Source organism: Tarenaya hassleriana, unplaced genomic scaffold (genome assembly GCF_000463585.1).
Source record: "Tarenaya hassleriana unplaced genomic scaffold, ASM46358v1 Cleome4, whole genome shotgun sequence".
Classification (NCBI taxonomy): domain Eukaryota; kingdom Viridiplantae; phylum Streptophyta; class Magnoliopsida; order Brassicales; family Cleomaceae; genus Tarenaya; species Tarenaya hassleriana.
In genome coordinates this window covers 6,223,148-6,243,194 of record NW_010966881.1, presented here as the reverse complement: position 1 = coordinate 6,243,194, position 20,047 = coordinate 6,223,148, and the positions used below count along the sequence as shown (strand labels likewise).

The window sequence follows — 20,047 nt, the reverse complement described above, 5'->3', positions numbered from 1 at the left end:
AGATATAAAATTCCCAAGCCTCATATATATATAGTGACTTTCCCACAAAGATAATTTGAAATGCTGACAAAAATAATTTGAGAATATATATGAAAGGTCTGCCCTTTTGCTTTGTGCATACACACCTTTTTCTTTATTCAATTTAAATGGTTTCTCTTTTGTTAGGTCATGCATCACAATAATTTCCCCCCACCAATTTATAAAATGTAACATACATATGCATATAATATATATAGTGTGGATGCATGTGTATATATATATATATCCGACATATTATATTTTAATGTTCAATTATGATCTGAACTGGTTTGACCAACATATTATATTTTAAAGCCTTCCAATAATTGAGACGTTTTGTATGATTAACGATCCATTAAACAAGTGACTAAGCTGACGTGGCATTCTAGTTACGTTCGCATCGAAATGCCACATCATCGCTTCTACTTATAAAAGGATGATGAGCAAGGGCACGATCGTAATATCACTGACGCCTCTGGGCATTCTTTAAGATCCCCCGCTGCACACGCAGTCTTCCTCTTTAACCGGGCTCATCAACCGGAGGACGGAGGAAACGCAGAACACAGAAAGAGAGAGAGAGTAATGGCGATGAGAAGCAGGAGGTTAACTACGCTTTTATTCTCTATCGTTGATAAGACCCAGGTGAGGAAACCGGGTCGGATTCCCGACAGGATGACCGGGGTCGGGTCAGTGGTCGGCCGGTGGTTTTCCTCTGCTTCGTCCTCGGCTGCTGCTGCTGCTGCAACGGATGATGAAAGCGATATGTACGAGGTCGGACGCGGACTGAAGGATTACGAAGATTACCGGAGATCTCTCTACGGTGAAATCACTCACAAGGCTTTGCTCGTCGATGCCGTTGGCACTCTCCTCGTTCCCGCGCAACCCATGGCCCAGGTCTCTCTCGCTCGCTGGCTCTCCCTCTCCCTCTCTCTCTCATGGGTATCTATCATGGTTCATGATCTTTTCCTGGGCAGCTTCCAATCATGCAGTTGCTTCACATGTTCTTTGTTGTTGTAGGGTGTTTGTACTCTGCAACTGGGGATTCTGAGATGACATATCCATTTCCTGGGTTAAATTGATACTGAATCGATCTTAGAGAATTAAATTGTCGCGTATGATTTAATACTCATACCCACTTTTTATTGATTTCTGTATGACATCATCGATGCATACTGTTCATTTTTCTGTCGGGAGGACTTTATGCTTAATTCTCGTACTGTCTTCTGCAAGACTCTAATGTTGTCCGAATCTATGGAAACTTACGTGAAAGTTTCGATTCGTGGGTGATTCTGTAGATATACAGGGCAATTGGAGAGAAATATGGAGTTCAGTACTCGGAGGATGAGATTCTTAAAAGATACAGAAGAGCTTACGAGAAGCCCTGGGGTGGATCTCGTCTCAGGTCCATCTCTTTTCTTCCCTTGTTTTACTCCCCAGGTTTCGCAAGTGTTTCCAATGCATTTGTTGATTGTCTGAATTCATGTCAACTGCTTATGTTGCTTACACGGCTCTCTTCATCGCGTATAGATTCGTACAGAACATCTCACCTGCTCATGTCTGATAAATTTTGTTATGCAAGACTTTGGATTATACAAAAGCCAATACATGTATATGCATTTGCAGATACGTGAATGATGCAAGACCCTTCTGGCAGTATATAGTGAGCGCCTCAACCGGCTGCTCGGACTCTCGCTACTTTGAAGAGCTTTACAACTACTACACTACAGAACATGTGCGGATGTCTAAAGGCTTGTTCTTTCTATGCGGGTTCTTTCTTCTTTTATGTATTTTAACATAAAGTATGTTCATTTACTTCCTTTCAGGCATGGAAGCTATGTGATCCAGAAGCAGAGAAGGTATTCAAGGCCTTGAGAGAAAGGGGCGTAAAGGTGGCTGTTGTCTCCAACTTCGACACTCGGTTAAGGCCGCTTTTACGTGCCCTAAGATGCGAAAACTGGTTCGACGCTATTGCTGTTTCAGCAGAAGTAATACCCTCTTTCCTTCCTTCTGAATCTCTCCCTGAATTCTTTCTGGTTTTTGATTATATGAAACAGAGGAGGAGTGAATGGTCTAATTCACCTTGAATAATTTCAGGTTGAAGCAGAGAAACCAAACCCAACAATCTTCTTGAAAGCTTGTGAGCTGTTGGGTGTGAATCCAGAGGATGCAGTTCATGTAGGAGATGACCGTAGGAACGATGTATGGGGGGCCAGAGACGCTGGCTGCGATGCCTGGCTCTGGGGAAGTGATGTTACTTCCTTCAAGGAGGTTCTTCTCATTGAACAATGAACACAACACAAACATGATCAATCATCATTAACTTGGTGAACCACCAAGGATTTGAAGATGTAAAGAAACTTTTTTTTTGTATTCATGCAGGTTGCTTATAGGATAGGGGTGAAGATTTGAGACATCTGCCAAGGCCCAACACCACAGGAAGAGGAAGAGATAGATGCTTTGGAAATCTCTGTAGGTTTTCTTTTCTTGAAGCAGTTTTGTAAATCGGAACATAAAAGGTTGCAATAAGGAATGAAGCTTTCAAGATCCTTTCCTAAAAATACCATACATCAAGTTCCTTTCCTGAAATAGCAAATACTTTGATGCACAACCCCTGTCCAAGTCCAACCACATTGTTCACGGGCCAGTTATTACACTATGTCCCAATTCGTCGACAAAGCCTCACATATTCTTGAGATACAGTATGCAGCACTCAGTGGATATCCAGAAACTGCAGAAAACAAGATCTTTCAAGGCATGTATCATCCCATATATATATAACAATGCCCTGTTTCAATCTATTGAATCTAGTGCCTCTATATGCAGTAGCGGACCTAGCAAAACTTTTAACTGGGGGCAAAATTTTTTTTTCATATGATAAACAAAATTTTCTTACGGGAGCATTTACTAAATCTCGTTAAAATATGATATGATTTATGAAGAAATTATAACATTTTAATCACACACCAATGGCGGCATATGCCTCCATACATCTCAACGTGGGTCGCCCATGTCTATATGTCCAAACATGCCAGAAAATCAGAAACAATCACTGATAAAGGATCGGTAAAGGACTTACCAGCCACAAACTCTTCGATATAATCGCACTCTATCTTCCCATGGGCCATCGCACCGACCTGGAATGTTAAGGAAATACGCATAGTGCTCATAGTTTGGTTTGGATAGAGCTTCTCCAGAGATGGACTAACAAACAAGTCGAATTCAGAGCTTACCACAAAAACAACGTCCATGTCATTACAAACTCCGGATAGGTGCTTCTGCATATTTACCAGTTTATCGGAACTGTACGAGAAGCCTGATAAAAGAAACAAGGTGAATCATCTTATAGCTTAAGTAACACAAGACGGGACAAGAGACATATGTAGGAAAGTGTAGGCTTACCTATTTTCCGGGAATTAACGGGTAGATATTGTGTTACCGGGTTCTTGATCACCCGTAAAAGCTTCTCGCGCTTGCCAGCGGCTGTTATACTTAGCTTCTGTAACAACTGCACTGTGAGACCAAGATACTGTATAAGAATCAAGAGAACTAAAGATAATTATAGCTAACCAATATCACCAAAGGTTGAGATCAAAACAGCTAAACTTACACATGATGCCAGCAAACCGCTTAAACGTTCTTGGAATACGAACATGAGGTTTAACTTCGAAAAGAACACCTTTTTCGGTTCTAACATACACTGCTTTCAACCTTCCAGCCTTATTGACAGGACTGTCGAGGATCATCAGAAGGGCCTGAAGAGGGGAAGAGACTCCTAGATTAGTTGAAACGGGTAAGACATGTGAACAGAGATGACTTTGGTTCCAAGACAACTGACCTGATGAACAATATCGGGCCGGTAATCAGCAGGGTTTCTATTATTTTTCCTCAAGAAATTAGCATGATCATCAGAGTTCAATAGCTGGTAAGTCTGCATACAAGAATTATATACATTAGCACCTTGAACAGACCAAATCATATCACATCAAGTGATTGAGAACCTGTTCTTGAGGGTTATACGTGTTATATGCGCAATCAAGTGAATACCTTCCCGACTTTAGCAACTTCCAGAGAAGCCTTCTCGAGTACGAAAACGATACCCGGCTTCGTCGTGTTAAGATCACTCTTGGCAATGGGAATGCCCTCAAGCTCATCCGTTGCTGTACCTCCGCCTTCCTCGCCTTTTTCCTTCTCTCCATTATCTTCCTCTGCTCCTGATGACGTATCCTCCGTTTTCGCTTTCTTCACCGTTTCCTCTTCTTCTTCTTCAACCCTTTTTTGCTCTTCTTCTCCACATTCTTCCTTATCGTACCTCTCTTGTCTCTGCTTCCTCTTATTCACTTTTATCCCATAGGGCCGCACCATATTTTCTGAAAAAACACGCTTCAATGGGCAAGAAATCACAAGCACATCGCTATTATGTTGCAGAACAAAGAAGCGGATGCGAAAAGCAATAACCTTATCGCCAGCTAGAAAAAAAAAAACAGAAACATGGGAAAGAACTCTTCCACACTGGATTCTCGTGTCAACGGACAGAGATTAAACAAAAAAACGAAACTTTGACGAACAGATTTTTTTTTTTAAAGACAAAAACTTTGAAGCTTACCGCTGCAGTAGAAGAGACGAAGATGAATACCAGTGTGAGTCGCCGAGTTTATCAGAGAGCTATAGAGAAACCCTAAATTTGAGATTTGGGGTTTTTTCTCTCCCTCTTCTCTCAATTTTTTTTTTTAAAAAAAGTAACGCCAATATTACAATATTGTAGGCCCATCTGTTTATTAAAAAGCCCATCATAATAAGTCAAGGTTGAAAGACCCGTAAAGTGTTCACTAATGAGGCCCATTTTCGTTGGAGGGGGAAGCCGAAACATAACGACATTAACGACCTCTTGTCGGATACCTACCACCAACATGAGTTACCGACATCAACGACCTTTTGTGATTCCTCGAATATTCCTTTATTCCCTACATCGTTTCTCCTAAACTAAAAACCCAAGTAGACCTCCATTAATGGTGTCGCCATGTTTCATCTACAAAATCTGCAGATATATATATATATATATATATATCATAAATGTGTTTGATGGTATATATAAGGATCAGAGTACCAAACAGTAAATAAAAACGACGGGAGAAATTTATTTATTTATTTTCAAGGCATATGCTTACGTATATACATACATAGGTTCAGATGAACAGTGGGCTTACGTGAGGAAGCAAAACGTACGTCTTCCCCGTGATTTTCACGTGTCTGCTCGTGCATGCCCATGCATGGCTCGTGTATAGCTTACGCTTCCGAATATTTCTTTATGTTTTGACGTTTTAGGTTAACTTAAAAAATAATTAACAGGGCTTGTCGTTATATACGCACAACACGTGCCCACACATGCTCTTTCGAGACTTACATTTTCTCTTATATAGTATCATATATTGAATCACCGAGAATTTTATATTCTTTTTTGTATATGCTTATATTATATATATGTATATGTATGTATATATTCACGGACCAATATAAGACATCAAGATTCCAACCGACTCCTGCATCCTTCCAAACCAACATTTTCGAGAAACCCCCCAAAAAACAGACGACAAAATGTGTGCCTTGGTCCCTCCGTTGTTCGCCGACTTCGGATGGCCGTCGGAGGAGCAAATCTACGGCGGCGGATACATAAACGCCGGCGAGTTTCTCGAATTTCCGGCGAGTTTGGGATTGTCAAACTCCTCGGAGGGAGACGGGAAGAGCAACGGCAGGGCGGTGGCGAAGAAGATGAACCACAACGCCAGCGAACGCGACCGCCGCAAGAAGATCAACGCCTTATTCTCGTCTCTTCGTTCACTCCTTCCCCCGTCCGACTGCTCGGTAATTACTTTAAAACACATATCTCGAAATTTTACTTGATTTGACGTATGATTCCATGCATATATACACACCATACAAACATATAGCAGAGTTTATGCTAACTAGTGATACTGTATATAAACCGATATTATCTCATCAAGATTCATGCTGAAACTGAAATGTTCCAATATGATCCAAACATGTCGATCTCATGGGCAACTACTAAAAATCACCAAACGTAATCAAGATTCAATATACAATTAAAAGAATCACAGGACCTAATCCGAAAACGTTAATTTCTTGCAGAAGAAGTTAAGTATTCCAGCGACTGTTTCTCACGCGTTGAAGTACATTCCAGAGCTGGTAGAACAGATCAAGAAGCTCTTACAGAAGAAGGAAGAGCTCATGGTAAGGCTCTCTGGCCAAAGAGATCTCCTATGTGAAAACGACAAAGATGATGAGAAGAAGAGCGAACCGACAAAGGCGACTGGTTTTGGATCGATTGTCACAGTGGCGAGAATCAATGAGACAGAAGCGGTGGTCCAAATCTCATCGCTCAAGGCTCACAAATGTTCGTTTCCGAATGTTTTAAGAGGTCTCGAAGAGGATGGCTTCGTTATAATAGACGCTTCTTCTTCGCTGTCTCGAGGAGATCGGCTCTTTTATACTGTACATTTTCAGGCGGAGGCTCATCACAAGTTGAGCTGCGGAGATTTAAGAGACAAGCTGCTGTCTTTGATTTGTATGAGAGATGTGTGGAAATCAGTTTAAATGCTTTAGTTTACATGTCTTAAATTGTTTGTTCTTAGTTAACTAATCATGTTCTCTAATCACACTACAAATCAAAGGTGTTAGTTCTATAATTAGTGTCAATTTCCAATCTCACCAGGATCCTTTGCCTTGTGCTATATATATATATACACACATATAAATATTATGTATTTGGACTTTCACCAAATGAAGAACAACATAGATTGGAATGTCATCAAGATTTACAAAAATCTTTCAGAATAGTTACAATTATAGATCCCACGGTTTAGATTCTACATGGCAATAGATTCAATGGGATTCCAGCAAAGTGTTTGGAGATAAAGATAGTAAGAGGAATGAAGATTCACTTCTATGGCTGCCAAAGGTTTTGTTACAGAGTTTATTACGTAATCAGAAAGATGAAGCAGAAAATGAATTATACGCCCTTGCCAGAGTGTGTAACACACACATATATGTAGATGTAGATTGATATGTATAGATATAGAGATATACCTAAGCCTTCTTTCTTGGAACGCAAGACACCTAAAAGGGTCTGAAGAAACTCTCTCAGTTATCCTCGGTGAAAACCTTGAAGATAAAGTCCCGGAAACGCCTCGAATACTGCCTCGGATCCACAGCCGATATCGATAACGGGTCATACTGAATACTCTTGTAGGCGTGTTCGAGCTTCTTGCTTATGTCGTAGTCTTGAAGTATGTCTATAATGCCAAAGATCATCACTACCTCGTAGTATTCTCCCGTTGGCTCCCCGATAAGCTGCAACTCGCAGTCGCTTCTTCTCATCGTTCTCTCTGCCCGTGCTGGCATGTTACCTCCCAATCTGATGCTCGCCCACCTGCAAACAGAAAAATTGTTTGGCAGCCGAGAAAACAAGGGAAAACAGAGCAGAAAGAAAGCAGAGCTGGGAAAATTTTCTCATTATGCTTCTTTACAAGCATACATATGTGCAGCTAGTTCTCTGTAACAGTTTTTTTGATACGGGTTCAAAGTTTTTGGCCATCAATCTGGTGTTACTGCAAAGTTGCAAGTGTTTTACCTCGAGGGGTCTGAAAGAAGCTGATCCACGTCTGCTCTAGAAAGCCGAGGGCCTGTATCATCCTCGGATTCACCTGAAAAAACGAGAAGAAAAAGGCTTTCATCAGCGAATGATGCGTTCTGGGGATAAATGATTCGATTCGGGAAGGGTTAAGCGGCAAACCAATAGGCGTTCGAGCTCCAGAAGGAATCAGCTCCCCAGCGACAGATGCTTCTCGGAAGTGAATACCAACCAGAAGACTGTAATCCATGATTCTTTCCTGTTCTAGAAACTCGCAGTCTTTATCCACTTGCCTGTAAAACAATGTGTTGGAATGAATGAAAGGATTCGAGGAAATAGAAAAGATCGATACGGGTAGAGATTGGATAATATCTCACCTGATGAACTCCTGGTACCATGCTTTCTGCAGTCTGAAAACAAAATTCAGGTCGAGATCTTTCAGGATTGTGTTTGAATCAATCTCTGACTCGGGCTTGTCAGTTGTCCGACCAAGAGAAGATCCTTTCAAGTCAAAGCGCCTGTGGATGCAATACTCGGAACGAAACAGGTTGCCCATAATGACAAACCTCACCTGCATTTCGTGGATGAAATATTAAGAAAATCGGAATACCCTTTTAGCTGTATGCTTTTATTTAGCTTTATTTTGAAATTTCCGAATGACAAGAGCAAACATCCTCATCCTGTAGAGCTAATACAACAATTTTTTGTTAGCCCGAAGAACAAAATGCTAAAATTTGTGCACCTTCTTTTGGATCGGTCCAGTCAACTTCACACAGTGTAGACCGTAGAACCTGATTACCAAAGTGTTCTCAAATGCTCGAACATGATTGTAATATGCTGCAAGCATCCTTAGAAGAACCTGCATTGAATACAAAAAAAAAAAAAACAGAAAGCAATTTATCCATACCCTGAATCTAGATCCGGTAATAAAAGGCAAGGGCTTGCAGTTCCAACGAGGAACTCACTTTTGTTTCCGACTTCTTCATCGTCTTTATCATGTAACGATCATCATTGGTTAAATAGAAAAAGCTACCACTTTTACCGGGGGATGATAGTTCCCTTAGGGCATCGTCCCCACAGATAGATAACATGTAATCAGCTGGGTCTACCTTGAACAGCTTTCTCAAGCTCCTGGAGACAAAAATAGTTACATACGGTTAGAATCTGCAAGATGGGTGGGAGTACATAAGGTAGGGTTCAATATAGTTTGAGTAAGAATATGAAATAAGCAGAAGCATGTGTTGTGTCTGACCTAAAAACTAATGGGCAATAGTCTTTCCATTTGAATTCACTAGATTGATGTGGAGGAGTGTATCTGGTTCCCTCTGGTGGAAACCTCGTCCATATCTTCTCCTTTGGGTCAAAAGCTGAAGGCTTCAGATCAAGAGATACAATCGGAGCTTGTCTTCCGACAGAATGCCTGTATAATTTGCACAAGCATACCTTTAGAAACAGCAACCATCATACCATTTGCACTAACAAGATCGAAGCATCATCAAATTGTATAATAGAGGAGTATGCTAAAAAGAAACAAGTAGGAGATGCAAGTTGAAATATTTTACCTTATTCCTAGCTGTAGATTAAGCATAAGCTCATAATTCCGATGGCCTTTGGATATCGTCTCACCTTGCTTCCTCCCTGCCCTCGGCAGTCTCATGGGCAGAGGGGATGGCCTTGTGTTCTGCATGCTGCCATCAGCCTCCAGTCTCAGCAAATCAGCATCCAAATCCCTCCTCGTGCAATCAGAATCGCCGGTGCCATTACCACTGTCCCCTCCCCACATATTCATCTTCTCGAATGCCCTATCTACACCCACACTCACCCTTCCATCAACTGACATCCTTCTCGGCTTCTCTACACGCTTGGAAGAATTCCAAACAGAGAGCTTTTTCTGTGAAGGCATCACAGGAACCCTCTCTCCGCTGCAGATATTGTACTCGCTAAGATTATTGTACACATCCTTAGGATCCCATTCAGGATTCCCCTCGTTTCCCGAAGGGTAATAAGTACCGTTCATCTCTTCTGGATCCTTGGACCAATGACCTATGTAGAAACTCCCATCATCCCATTTGAAGGTACCATTTCCTTTAGGGAAACCATCTTCCCAAAACCCGTCATACCTACTTCCATTAGTCCATACAAAAGTCCCTTTGCCGCAGATCATGCCATTCTTCCATTCTCCAATGTAATAGCTTCCATCCCGCCATTGGTATTTTCCTTGCCCTTCTTGCAAACCCCTCCTCCATTCCCCGTCATGCATATCTCCGTTAGCATAACTTTTGATGCCATGTCCATGTTTCAGGTTCATTACCCATTGCCCTTTATACGTATCCCCACTGGGACCCGTGTAAGTGCCAATCCCGTCCATGTATCCGCTCTTGAATTCACCTTCGTATGTGGCCCCGGAAGGCCACCCGAACTTTCCCCTCCCCATTGTTTTCCCATTGTACCACTCGCCAATGTACATGCAGCCATCTGTCCATAGGTATTTCCCCTGCCCGTGGGGAAAGCTATCATACCATTGCCCTGTGTAATAGTCCCCGTTCGGAAGAATTCTCTCCGCCTGGTATAGATCTCCTGTGCTGCTCCTGCTATTGCTGCTCTCATCATCATTTTCATCAGTGGTAGTATCATCATCTGTCTGAGGAGCCACTGATATTGTTCCAAAAATGCTGTTTGCCCGCTTCTTGGCTTGCTGGGTCTTCCGCACAGTCACCTCCCATGCTTTTAGAACACAACTTTGTTCTTTGCTCATTGTGTTAAGCTGCAAGAGATTTCGCTAGAGCCACAGTTATGTTTTAAATCCTAGACCTTTCTCTCATGAAGAAAGGAAAACAAGATTATCTTTGTTCAGACAACAATCCTAAAGATCACACTACACATAACCAGGGCGAACTGACCAGGGTTTGAAGAAAAAGAAAATAATGAATCTAAAATATTTCAATCAGAAGCAACACAAAATAAAACCGGCAAAAACATTTGTCCTCTGCATTCTTTTGTTCTTTGCCTCTGTGAATTTCAGTTTCCTTTTTCCTTGGAAAAAAAATGGGAAACAAGGTGGAGAGGAATGAAAAAAAGGGTTGATTTTGTCATTCAGTATACAACATTATCGGAATGAATGTTGCTCCGATCCATGTTCGAAACCTAGCAGAGAAACAGAGAGAAAAAAACCAATGGCCAAAAGAGTTAAGAGATGAAAGTTCTCTCCGACATTTCATCTTTTCTTGTCAATTCCTCCTGCTAATTTTGTCGTTCAAATAACAACCCATTCATCCCCTCAAACCTCTGAAAGCCTTGAGATTTGGAGAAACAAGAAAGACCCGTGTTTTCTATTCTTAGCATCTCCGACCATCCCTCTCATGAATACAACACAATTTGCAAGAAAATGTAACCGAAAAAAAAAAGAGAGAAGAAAAAGTAACAATAATAATTTTTGATCGAGTCATACAAGAGACATCTTGAAGCCTGTGGGGGATCTCCGATTCGGACCCGACAACATCTACTATTGAAAAACAAGAACAACTTGTAAACTAAATTTCCAGAAACTCAAAGCTCAGTGCGGCATTATGTCGAACAGTTAACAGAACTGCCAAAGCACATATATCAACCCTTAAATCGATCGCCTATCTTTCGCTGGAATCCAACTATCGGACAGCGATTCTACTAAAAAAATCCATCAAGGGTCACTTAAATTCAACGAAACTAAACTTCCATTACCCCTTTTGTTTCCCCATATATCTTCCAATCAATCAAGACAAACAACGAGAGAAGAAGACAGAGCAGGGAGGGGATTAAACAGAAGGGTTCGTAGTAATATCTTTTACGCCTCCGCCGCCGGTGAAGCCAGTTCCGATCACATCCTTAAAAAATCTGCTAACAAAATCTACACTTTATAAATATGTATGATATGTAACATATACAGCTCCAAATACATATTTTATGAAATATATTATGGGCCTGGATCATTTGTTGGTTATATGGGCCGAGATGTTTGGTCGTAGTATGAGGCCCATATCTCAACAGTTATCCGTCACATGATTTTAAATTAGCATAAATTAAATTTAAGATAATTGCGTCGTTCGAGAAGAACCTGGGACCTTCGCAACGCCGTTGAGAAAGAGACAAATGGCTCCGTCACCTTCACATGCAATTTTATCCCTTTTTTTTTCTCTTTTTTCTTTGGTTTTACTTTCGGTATTATGTACATAATAAACTCAATAATTGTGGGTTTTAATTACTAATATTTTTTTACTGTGAATTAAAAAAAAGCAGGAGAGTGTTTTTTCTTTAACTTTTTTTTATGGAGACATATTATAATTGTAATTAACTTATTGGATCATATAACAATTTTTCTTTGCTTTATAAAAAAATAATTTTTTTGCGATTAGGATGCGCAGCAAACTCCGTAATAGATGGAAGATATCTAGAAATTATTATTTGAAATACTCCATGGACCATGGATAAAACTCATTAAAATTTTTGAATTTATAAAATGATGAAAAAATAATTTTTAAATTTTTTTACTTGACCAAAAAATATTTATTTGTAACAATTTTTTTTGGAGGAGATAAAAGTTCCCATACTTATCACTTATAATAAGAACGAGATACGATGTTACTTATTAATTAAATAATTGATAATTCCAACTTTGATGTTAATTAGTTGATAATTTAATTTCCATAACCAATGATTTTCCTTCCCAACTTATGGTAAACAAAAAAATATTTACCTCAAAAAAAGAAAAAAGGAGAAGAACAAGAAGAATGGCACGTGCAAGGGCACGTGCGTTGAACGCGACGAAGAGGCGAACGGGGAGCTAAAGCTGAGTCCATGACCTGTATAATCTGTTACGAAATTCTGATGTATCCCATCACCCGCGCCACGTCAGCATTCCCGCCCAATAACAAACAGGCAAATCGCGGACAGAGCGGCCGTATTTTAAAAATAATTTCTAATTTTTAATGAATATAACAAAATTCCCAAAAAGAAAATCTCGGAATTCCTTGTTCGTATTTGCCATCTCCGTCTCTGAGCAGACTGCAACTTCTCGAATTCTGACCCACTCTTTGAATCACACTTGTAGAACAAGTCTCATATTCTTAGGAGATTGTCCTCGGCTCAAGGGTTCTAGGGTTTGCATTCGTTTGATTCGTCGTCTTTGGTATCGCGACAATGGCAGAGAAGAAGGACGAGGGGCGAGAGACCCAGTTCGCGTTCGAGGGCGAGGAAGAGAACGGTGATTTGGAAGAGAACGCAAAGTCGGACAGCAGCAGTGATAGTGGTCGCAGCAATGACGACGGAGATCTCGAAGAAGACGATGCTTTCACTTCCGAAATTCAATGGCCGCAGAGCTACAAGTATGTTTTGAAACCCTCGTGTTTCTTCTCCTGTTCTTGTCCTTTTTGTGGGTTCGGAAGTGGTGATACTGTTTTGTCGCAAAATCTCCCTTTGTTTCACGATGAAAATATGTACTTGTTATGAACGAATCTTCTGTAGATGAATCACTTGCTGGTTATTCTTTGTATTCTCACCCTAGAACACTTTTTTCCTGATAATCGAGGCTGTTCAATACGTTTCGCTTCATGAGAGTATAGTACGAGTAGTGCCCTGATGATTGTTTTTCAGTTCATCAGGACCACTGAATTCATAGTTTCGGCTTTACATAGATTCTTGTTCGCATGATTCCGTCGCTTCTCAGAGGCAAACTCATCCTCTGCAGTTCTGTCTTATTTTAGTGTTATGTTTTGCATTTGTAGCTTTCTTGAAGCCTGTGGGAGTTGCAAAGTTTCAATCTTACGATCAAATCTGATAGCTTTGGGAAGTAATAATATCGACCGATTCTTATCTTGTGGGGTTGTTTTGGAACAGGGAAACAACTGATTCTTACACCATTGCTGCCTCGCCGATCTTCGGGTCCCTAAAGAGTTTCTCAAGTTTCCATAGAAACAGCAAGAGTAGTTTGGATCTTGACACAAAATCTCCTTTGCTCCCGGAGAATACTGAAGATGTGGACAGAATCTCAGTTACACAATCTGCTTGGTCGCATAAAGGTTCTTTCGCAGAAGAGTTACCTATTGGTCGTGGATGCAGCTTCACGCAAACAATTTTTAATGGTAAGTGTTGCAACAACTCCTTTCCGTGATCAGTGATAGTAACCCTGCATAACTCTTCGGAAAAACTCTTTGCCGGTAGTATATTTGGATAATTATAGTTCCTTCAGTTTGAGAAGTGATCATAAGATTAGATCTTGTCTGTAAAGTTGACACCCATGTCTGCTAGTGTATATATGCGTATATATATCGTTCTCTTCATAATATACGGAAAAGCTTCAACTTTGTTGCATTTTTTTATGGAAGGGGTAAATGTAATGGCTGGAGTTGGGCTACTTTCAACACCTTTCACGGTGAAAGAAGCTGGATGGGCAAGTATGTTCATCCTTGTCTTATTTGCCGTCATATGTTGTTACACTGCTTCTCTAATGAGAGACTGTTTCGAGAGTAAAAGCGGCATAGTTACGTACCCTGACATTGGAGAAGCTGCTTTCGGGAAATATGGACGCATTCTGATATGTGTAAGTTCCCAATCCCTTTTATGATTTCATACGAGCCAGTCGTGTTCTGACATAATCCGGATCATAGAAGAAATAACTTATAAAAATGAGGGCATAGATTAGAATGATGCATTGATGAAGCTGTCATATAAAGAGTATGATAGTTCTTCAATTTTTGTATGTCACAGGTGCTACTGTACACGGAGCTGTATGTAAGTACATTTATTTTCTTTATCCATAGATCTTGGACCTCAGCTTATATAGCTACTTTTCTTATTCAACTCACTAGGTTTTATGTCCACTTTGACAGTCATATTGTGTCGAATTCATCATTCTGGAGGGGGATAACCTTGCCGGTCTATTCCCCGGTACATCCTTGAACTGGATCGGTATCCATCTCGACTCCACACATTTGTTTGGAATCTTAACTGCTCTCATTGTTCTGCCAAGTGTTTGGTTGAGGGATCTTCGCATCATCTCGTATCTTTCAGGTACAAGAACTTGTTTCAGATACGAAATCCATAAAAAGCGGTTTAGCAAATACTAAATTGTTCTTTTTTTTTTCATAAATTCTGCAGCTGGTGGGGTTTTCGCCACACTTTTGATTGCTTTAAGCACGTTTTTCCTCGGTACGACCGGTGGAATTGGATTTCATCATACCGGCGAGCTTGTAAAGTGGAGCGGCCTTCCATTTGCCATCGGTGTCTATGGGTTCTGCTATTCTGGCCATTCCGTGTTTCCGAATATATACCAATCCATGGCTGATAAAACCCAGTTCACAAAAGCATTGATAACATGGTAAAACACCGAAATCTCGTCAATCTTCCATCACAGCTGGATACTAAATCTGTCCCTATATTGATTTCTTGAATTCCTACCGTCTTTGCAGTTTTCTTTTATGTGTTGTGATATACGGAGGAGTTGCAGTGATGGGGTATCTCATGTTTGGTGAAGCTACATTGTCTCAGATAACACTGAACATGCCAAAGGACGCGTTTGCTTCACAAGTAGCACAATGGACAACTGTAAGAGAAACAAAACTAGATTTGTTTCTGTATCTATGGAGTTCTCATGTTATAATGACAAACTGTTTTACTATGTTTCTCATCCCCTTTACAGGTCATCAACCCGTTCACAAAATACGCGTTGTTGATGAATCCATTGGCCAGGAGTATAGAAGAACTTCTACCAGCTAGGATCTCGGACAGTATCTGGTGCTTCGTCCTGCTAAGAACAGCACTTGTCGCATCTTCTGTTTGTGTGGCTTTTCTTCTACCCTTTTTCGGTAAGGACACGCATATCCTTTAGCTGTAGCGGTTAGTTATCTAGATGAAATGAACCCTTTGAAGCTACAAAGTCAAAGAGATAACCAGACCAACCAACCTCTGTCTTGATACCACTTCCATGACTCTGGTTTCACTTCCCTGTCTTAAAACAAGACAATCAGATTGATTTTGCGTGCGTTTTTTTCTTCAATTTTTGTTGACAGGACTTGTGATGGCACTGATAGGATCTCTTCTCAGTATACTAGTGGTACTCATCTCTCTCTCTCTCTCTCTCTCTCTCTCTCCCTCCCTCCCTCATTGCTTCAATTTCTAAACATGTTGTCCTGCTTCTGGAGTCCTCTACTTAAGGTTCTTAAACTTGGTTCAGGCGATAGTAATGCCAGCTCTGTGTTTCATGAAGATAGTTGGGAACAGAGCCACAAGAACACAGGTACCCATTCCATTTCTTACCCTTATCATCTGGAATTTGGTTCAGTATATTCATGTCTCTCTTTGGTCTCTCTCTCTCTCTCTCCCTCTCTCCCTCTATGGTGGATTTGGAACGTTATTACCACACGAACATGCTCGAAAACAGAGAATCTTGGAATTTAGAGACAAAAGATTCCTTAAATTCGTTTTTTTTTTTGGTGGGTGTCACAGATTGTGCTGAGTTCAGCAATTGTGGCGATTGGCGTCGTGAGTGCCATCTTGGGGACGTACTCTTCGGTGGCAAAAATCATCAACAACTATTAATCACACGAAGGGCCTTTCCTCGCTTATATACGATGCATGATTATTATATAGATTTAAATGCTTTGATAAACCAAATTTCTATGTTTACATGGTTTGTTTTATCTTGTTCTCGTTTTATTTTTTGGCTTCTAGGATTGTGCCCTGCTTTTGCTGCTTTTTTGTTACATAGTATGTTTATAAGCGCTCGAGTTTAAATATGAATCGAGATTAAGAGCAAAATAAAAATTTTATAGTCTAAGTAGGGTCCATAAAAAGCATGAACGCAATGGTATTATAGTTTATCGAAAATATACCTATATGATATTTGTGATGGGATTCTTTCGTTTTCTTACATGAATGATTCTGTCGCCACAAGTTCTGTTTTTGGGCCGGTTGGCTATTATTTTATTCCCCGATTATTGGTTTTAAAAGAAAATTAAACTAAAAATCAATCGAATGAAAAATCCAAAATATCTGTCCCGTATAAAATCATATTTACACCTTTGAAAAGGACATCACACACGTATTTATTGAGAAATTAGATTTGAATTAACATCACCAAAAAAACAAATAAATAAAATAAATCGATTTTAATATGATGTAATCCACGGTTACAATTGTAATTATTTTTTCAATTAATCTAATACTCGGGATTAGGCATAGGGACTGTTGTGAATTTTGGTACGTGGTTCTATCAACAAGAAGCAATTATCCCGACAAAAATAAATAAATATCTGGACGGGTGTACGGTAACAGAAGTGAGCGTATCCGCAGGCAATAACTCCCACCAATTCGGACGTTAGATTTTTTCGGGAAAAGTCTTTTAGATATGCTCTTGTAAGTCAACACACGTGCTCTATGGATGACGTCATCACTAATGTGTTTTTCATCTTTTTTTAAAAAAAAAATCTAATAATGCAACAAAAGATTATTTCATATCCCCCTCCTTTTTAATTTATCAAATTTACGTTTCGATCGTTGTATTTTTTTTTGGTTTTCACGTCACAACGATCATAATTAAGACAATTATTTCAATTTTAAGATGTCAATCAAATTTAATAAATTATATTCCTATTTAAGTTAAATTCAATATAAACTTAATTATATACTTAACATTAATTTTTAAAAATGAAAATTGAAATTAGACTGAACAAATCGAGTATAAATATGTCAAACTTTATTATATACTTTACATTAATTGTGTTAGTAAAAGGCATATAAGATTTTTTGTTTTTTTTAAAGCGTAAAAAAAGCTAAAACGTTAAATTTTATAAAACGAGTAAGAAAAATGCCTAGAAAAACTAAAATGATAACTATTAAGTAATATTCCATCAGTTTTAAAATAATTATAGTTTTAGGTTATTTCATATTTTTTTAAAAAAAAGAAAAAAAACAATGTTATTATTAATAATTTATTAGAATTTGATAGGGAAAAAATTAGAAATTAACGATAAAAAATGTTTTGAAAATATAGAATCATGATAAATATTTTTAAACATGGAAAATAACCTAAATCTACAAATATTTTAAAGTGGAGAGAATATAAAAAATAGTTTAAAACGTCAATCATTGTGAAATGGAAAAGTATAATTTTCAGAATAAAAAAACTTTAAAAAACGATCAAAATTAAATAAAATAAAAATTAAATAGAAAACATGTTGCAAAGTGGAAACGACCAATTTATCTCTTTTTGTGTAAAATATAAAAAGAAATGAAAGGATATCTTAGCTTTTTGAATGGAGAGGTGAACGATAATATAAAGTTTAAAAGAATTAAGACAAACTGCACACACGTGGCTTGACTTTCTGAGGAAATTTATCTATGGAAATTTCTCGACATTGGATGACGTGTTTAGTGGTTTCTTGAGCTACGTTTAAAGCGACACCTTCATGATGAATGAAACGGAGTTAATCTATGCATGCCAATCAAATCTAATCAAGATATAACTGCTTTGATTTTAAGAATATTCGGAACTTATATAGGATATACATAATACCAACATATATATGATAATTTTAACGGCAACGATAGGATCAAAGATTGATTATACACACACACATATATATATATATATAGAGAGAGAGCGAGTATAAAAGCAGATTATGGGTTGAACAAAATGAGTAATTATATAAAATAACAATTTCATAGATGATTTATGTACGTGGGTATATTTTTAATTAAATGCTCGTGGTTATTATGATATGCTATGCTTGTCCAATAAAAACAATATAAACGTAAAAACACCTACAAATATATGGAATAACATCACATGTAAAAGAAATAGTGTTTTTTCTTAAGTAATTACGGTTTTTATCCACCGTAAACTACACGTTAAGTGTCATGGGAATAGAGAAGAAAGGCCCACTGCCTATGAGATTAGACCCATCGCTTAGGGACTTCAATTCGACAGATTTAACAGGCTTGATGATATATTGAGGTGAGGCCACACTTTGCCACTTGCTCTTATACCACTTGCCCACATGGACCCCCCCTCCCCTTCATTGCCCCATCTCTCTCTATTTCCTCGTTATCTCCATACTATAACCATATAGTATGATAATATTGTATGAGGATTCAGGAGCATAAAGTCGTATTTGATTTGGGTGCAAATATCTTACAACAAATTAAATCAACTGTTGATAAGTTAGTGTGTGAAGTGAAGTGACGAGTTTGACTTTGAACTCCAGCTATGTATTACATTAATAGTGATTAAATCAACGAACAGATCGTATAGAAACAGCATATTGGATTTGGATAAAACCGACACTTGGATTATAGATTTAGCAATAAAAACGTAGACGTGTAGCCATAAGTCCGAACTTTCCAAACCCTATATATATTTTCGTAGCCTGAAAATCTATGATTACTTTTATATAGGATACGCATATAATAATATGTTGTTATTTAATAAATTTTAATAATCTAATGTTTTATGTATTCAGATTAACTAAATTAGGTTATGGTTTTGGCATTTCTCTCTTTATAGACGTTTGCACCAGCACCACCCGATGTTACAGGGAAAAAGAAAACCAGACTTTTTTTTTCATTTATTCCTTTTAGGGAAAATGGCAAAAACCCACACAGATTATAACAAATGTGTAAAATTAGTACATCAATTTTTTATTTGATAAAATCCCCCACCCGATTTCAAAATTTCCCATTTTCTACCACCGATTATTCCTTAAATTTCCAATCAACACAGGGAAGGGATTTGATCGTGCCACATCAGCATCCCATTGTTTATGTGGCATGACACATCCGTAAAAGTGCCACGTCAGGTGACACGTAATCAGTCCTGTCAGCAATTTCGATTAGTTAAATCGGTTCCCTTAACCGATTCCGTTTACTGTAAACCGAAATTTTTTTTAAATCGAAATTTGGGACTTAGGGTTTCGTTCGAAACCCTAAATCAGAATGCGCATTTCCTTTGTCTCCTCTCCACTCCTCTGTCTCCTCTCCTCTCCTCTCGTCACCTGAGAAGATCGCTGTCGGAGACGAGCTCCGGTGAGACGGCATGGCTCATGCGTTGCTCCTCGCTCGTGTTCCAGGCTCCATTTTCGGCTGTGCTCCAGATTCGGTTGTGCTCCAGATTCGGTTGTGCTCCAGTTTCGCTCCTGCTCTACTTTCGGCATTGCTCCTGCTCCAGTTTCGCTGCTTCTGTGGTTTGTGGTGCTCCACTTGGTCTACTGCTCTCGGTGGTTCAGGGTGTTCGTCGTTCTTCGGTGGTTTCGTCGTTCTTCGGTGGTTCGCTCCTTCTCCTAGGTCGATACTTGTCTCGGTGGGTTACAGTATTCGTGTTTCTCTAGCTCTAGGGTCGGTGCTCCGAACTTCTGCAAG

At 39.1% G+C, this 20,047-nt stretch overlaps 5 protein-coding genes across 6 annotated transcripts; 3 read left to right on the top strand and 2 right to left on the bottom strand.

Annotated features, from left to right (window-relative positions):
- The first annotated feature begins 495 nt into the window (after window positions 1-495).
- LOC104824403 (haloacid dehalogenase-like hydrolase domain-containing protein 3) lies at window positions 496-2,562 on the top strand. The gene is made up of 6 exons (XM_010556470.2): window positions 496-912; window positions 1,314-1,420; window positions 1,642-1,750; window positions 1,842-2,003; window positions 2,113-2,286; window positions 2,398-2,562. Exons 1-6 carry the CDS (start codon window positions 601-603, stop codon window positions 2,425-2,427), a joined length of 894 nt encoding a protein of 297 aa, XP_010554772.1. The 5' UTR covers window positions 496-600; the 3' UTR covers window positions 2,428-2,562.
- Window positions 2,549-4,731, bottom strand: LOC104824404 (ribosomal RNA small subunit methyltransferase nep-1). 2 transcript variants are annotated; one of them, XM_010556471.1, is made up of 8 exons: window positions 4,622-4,731; window positions 4,063-4,385; window positions 3,854-3,946; window positions 3,626-3,770; window positions 3,418-3,528; window positions 3,249-3,331; window positions 3,095-3,152; window positions 2,549-2,746 (listed from the first exon to the last, which is right to left on the bottom strand). In XM_010556471.1, exons 2-8 carry the CDS (start codon window positions 4,378-4,380, stop codon window positions 2,667-2,669), a joined length of 888 nt encoding a protein of 295 aa, XP_010554773.1. In that variant the 5' UTR covers window positions 4,381-4,385; window positions 4,622-4,731; the 3' UTR covers window positions 2,549-2,666. The 2 variants fall into 2 exon arrangements, with proteins under 2 accessions (XP_010554773.1, XP_010554774.1); XM_010556472.1 differs by having other exon boundaries at window positions 4,063-4,398; window positions 4,622-4,729.
- An 804-nt stretch (window positions 4,732-5,535) lies between these two features.
- LOC104824402 (transcription factor ORG2) lies at window positions 5,536-6,744 on the top strand. Its single transcript, XM_010556469.2, has 2 exons — window positions 5,536-5,877; window positions 6,163-6,744. The coding sequence occupies exons 1-2, from the start codon at window positions 5,611-5,613 to the stop codon at window positions 6,625-6,627; spliced, it is 732 nt and encodes a 243-aa protein (XP_010554771.1). The 5' UTR covers window positions 5,536-5,610; the 3' UTR covers window positions 6,628-6,744.
- An 84-nt stretch (window positions 6,745-6,828) lies between these two features.
- Window positions 6,829-11,551, bottom strand: LOC104824401 (phosphatidylinositol 4-phosphate 5-kinase 4). Its single transcript, XM_010556468.1, has 8 exons — window positions 9,226-11,551; window positions 8,916-9,083; window positions 8,629-8,794; window positions 8,406-8,522; window positions 8,041-8,234; window positions 7,826-7,956; window positions 7,664-7,736; window positions 6,829-7,462 (listed from the first exon to the last, which is right to left on the bottom strand). The coding sequence occupies exons 1-8, from the start codon at window positions 10,416-10,418 to the stop codon at window positions 7,174-7,176; spliced, it is 2,331 nt and encodes a 776-aa protein (XP_010554770.1). The 5' UTR covers window positions 10,419-11,551; the 3' UTR covers window positions 6,829-7,173.
- A 1,101-nt stretch (window positions 11,552-12,652) lies between these two features.
- Window positions 12,653-16,382, top strand: LOC104824400 (vacuolar amino acid transporter 1). The gene is made up of 11 exons (XM_010556467.1): window positions 12,653-13,020; window positions 13,532-13,776; window positions 14,020-14,234; window positions 14,402-14,425; window positions 14,524-14,704; window positions 14,792-15,011; window positions 15,103-15,238; window positions 15,333-15,498; window positions 15,703-15,746; window positions 15,867-15,929; window positions 16,139-16,382. Exons 1-11 carry the CDS (start codon window positions 12,836-12,838, stop codon window positions 16,229-16,231), a joined length of 1,572 nt encoding a protein of 523 aa, XP_010554769.1. The 5' UTR covers window positions 12,653-12,835; the 3' UTR covers window positions 16,232-16,382.
- The last annotated feature ends 3,665 nt before the right edge of the window (window positions 16,383-20,047 follow it).

What these genes read in the sequence shown, in the direction of transcription:
- LOC104824400 (XM_010556467.1), top strand. Translation starts at nt 12,836, where the DNA reads ATGGCAGAGAAGAAGGACGAGGGGCGAGAGACCCAGTTCGCGTTCGAG. An exon ending in CACGCAAACAATTTTTAATG is followed by an intron (nt 13,777 to 14,019) that starts GTAAGTGTTGCA and finishes TTTTTATGGAAG; the next exon opens with GGGTAAATGTAATGGCTGGA. An exon ending in AAGTAGCACAATGGACAACT is followed by an intron (nt 15,239 to 15,332) that starts GTAAGAGAAACA and finishes TCCCCTTTACAG; the next exon opens with GTCATCAACCCGTTCACAAA.
- LOC104824401 (XM_010556468.1), bottom strand. Translation starts at nt 10,418, where the DNA reads ATGAGCAAAGAACAAAGTTGTGTTCTAAAAGCATGGGAGGTGACTGTG. An exon ending in AATCTACAGCTAGGAATAAG is followed by an intron (nt 9,084 to 9,225) that starts GTAAAATATTTC and finishes CAAATTATACAG; the next exon opens with GCATTCTGTCGGAAGACAAG. An exon ending in CTTCTTTCAGACCCCTCGAG is followed by an intron (nt 7,463 to 7,663) that starts GTAAAACACTTG and finishes TTCTGTTTGCAG; the next exon opens with GTGGGCGAGCATCAGATTGG.
- LOC104824403 (XM_010556470.2), top strand. Translation starts at nt 601, where the DNA reads ATGGCGATGAGAAGCAGGAGGTTAACTACGCTTTTATTCTCTATCGTT. An exon ending in ACTACTACACTACAGAACAT is followed by an intron (nt 1,751 to 1,841) that starts GTGCGGATGTCT and finishes ACTTCCTTTCAG; the next exon opens with GCATGGAAGCTATGTGATCC. An exon ending in CTATTGCTGTTTCAGCAGAA is followed by an intron (nt 2,004 to 2,112) that starts GTAATACCCTCT and finishes GAATAATTTCAG; the next exon opens with GTTGAAGCAGAGAAACCAAA.
- LOC104824402 (XM_010556469.2), top strand. Translation starts at nt 5,611, where the DNA reads ATGTGTGCCTTGGTCCCTCCGTTGTTCGCCGACTTCGGATGGCCGTCG. An exon ending in TTCCCCCGTCCGACTGCTCG is followed by an intron (nt 5,878 to 6,162) that starts GTAATTACTTTA and finishes AATTTCTTGCAG; the next exon opens with AAGAAGTTAAGTATTCCAGC.
- LOC104824404 (XM_010556471.1), bottom strand. Translation starts at nt 4,380, where the DNA reads ATGGTGCGGCCCTATGGGATAAAAGTGAATAAGAGGAAGCAGAGACAA. An exon ending in GGCCCGATATTGTTCATCAG is followed by an intron (nt 3,771 to 3,853) that starts GTCAGTTGTCTT and finishes TCCCCTCTTCAG; the next exon opens with GCCCTTCTGATGATCCTCGA. An exon ending in ACATGGACGTTGTTTTTGTG is followed by an intron (nt 3,153 to 3,248) that starts GTAAGCTCTGAA and finishes TTAACATTCCAG; the next exon opens with GTCGGTGCGATGGCCCATGG.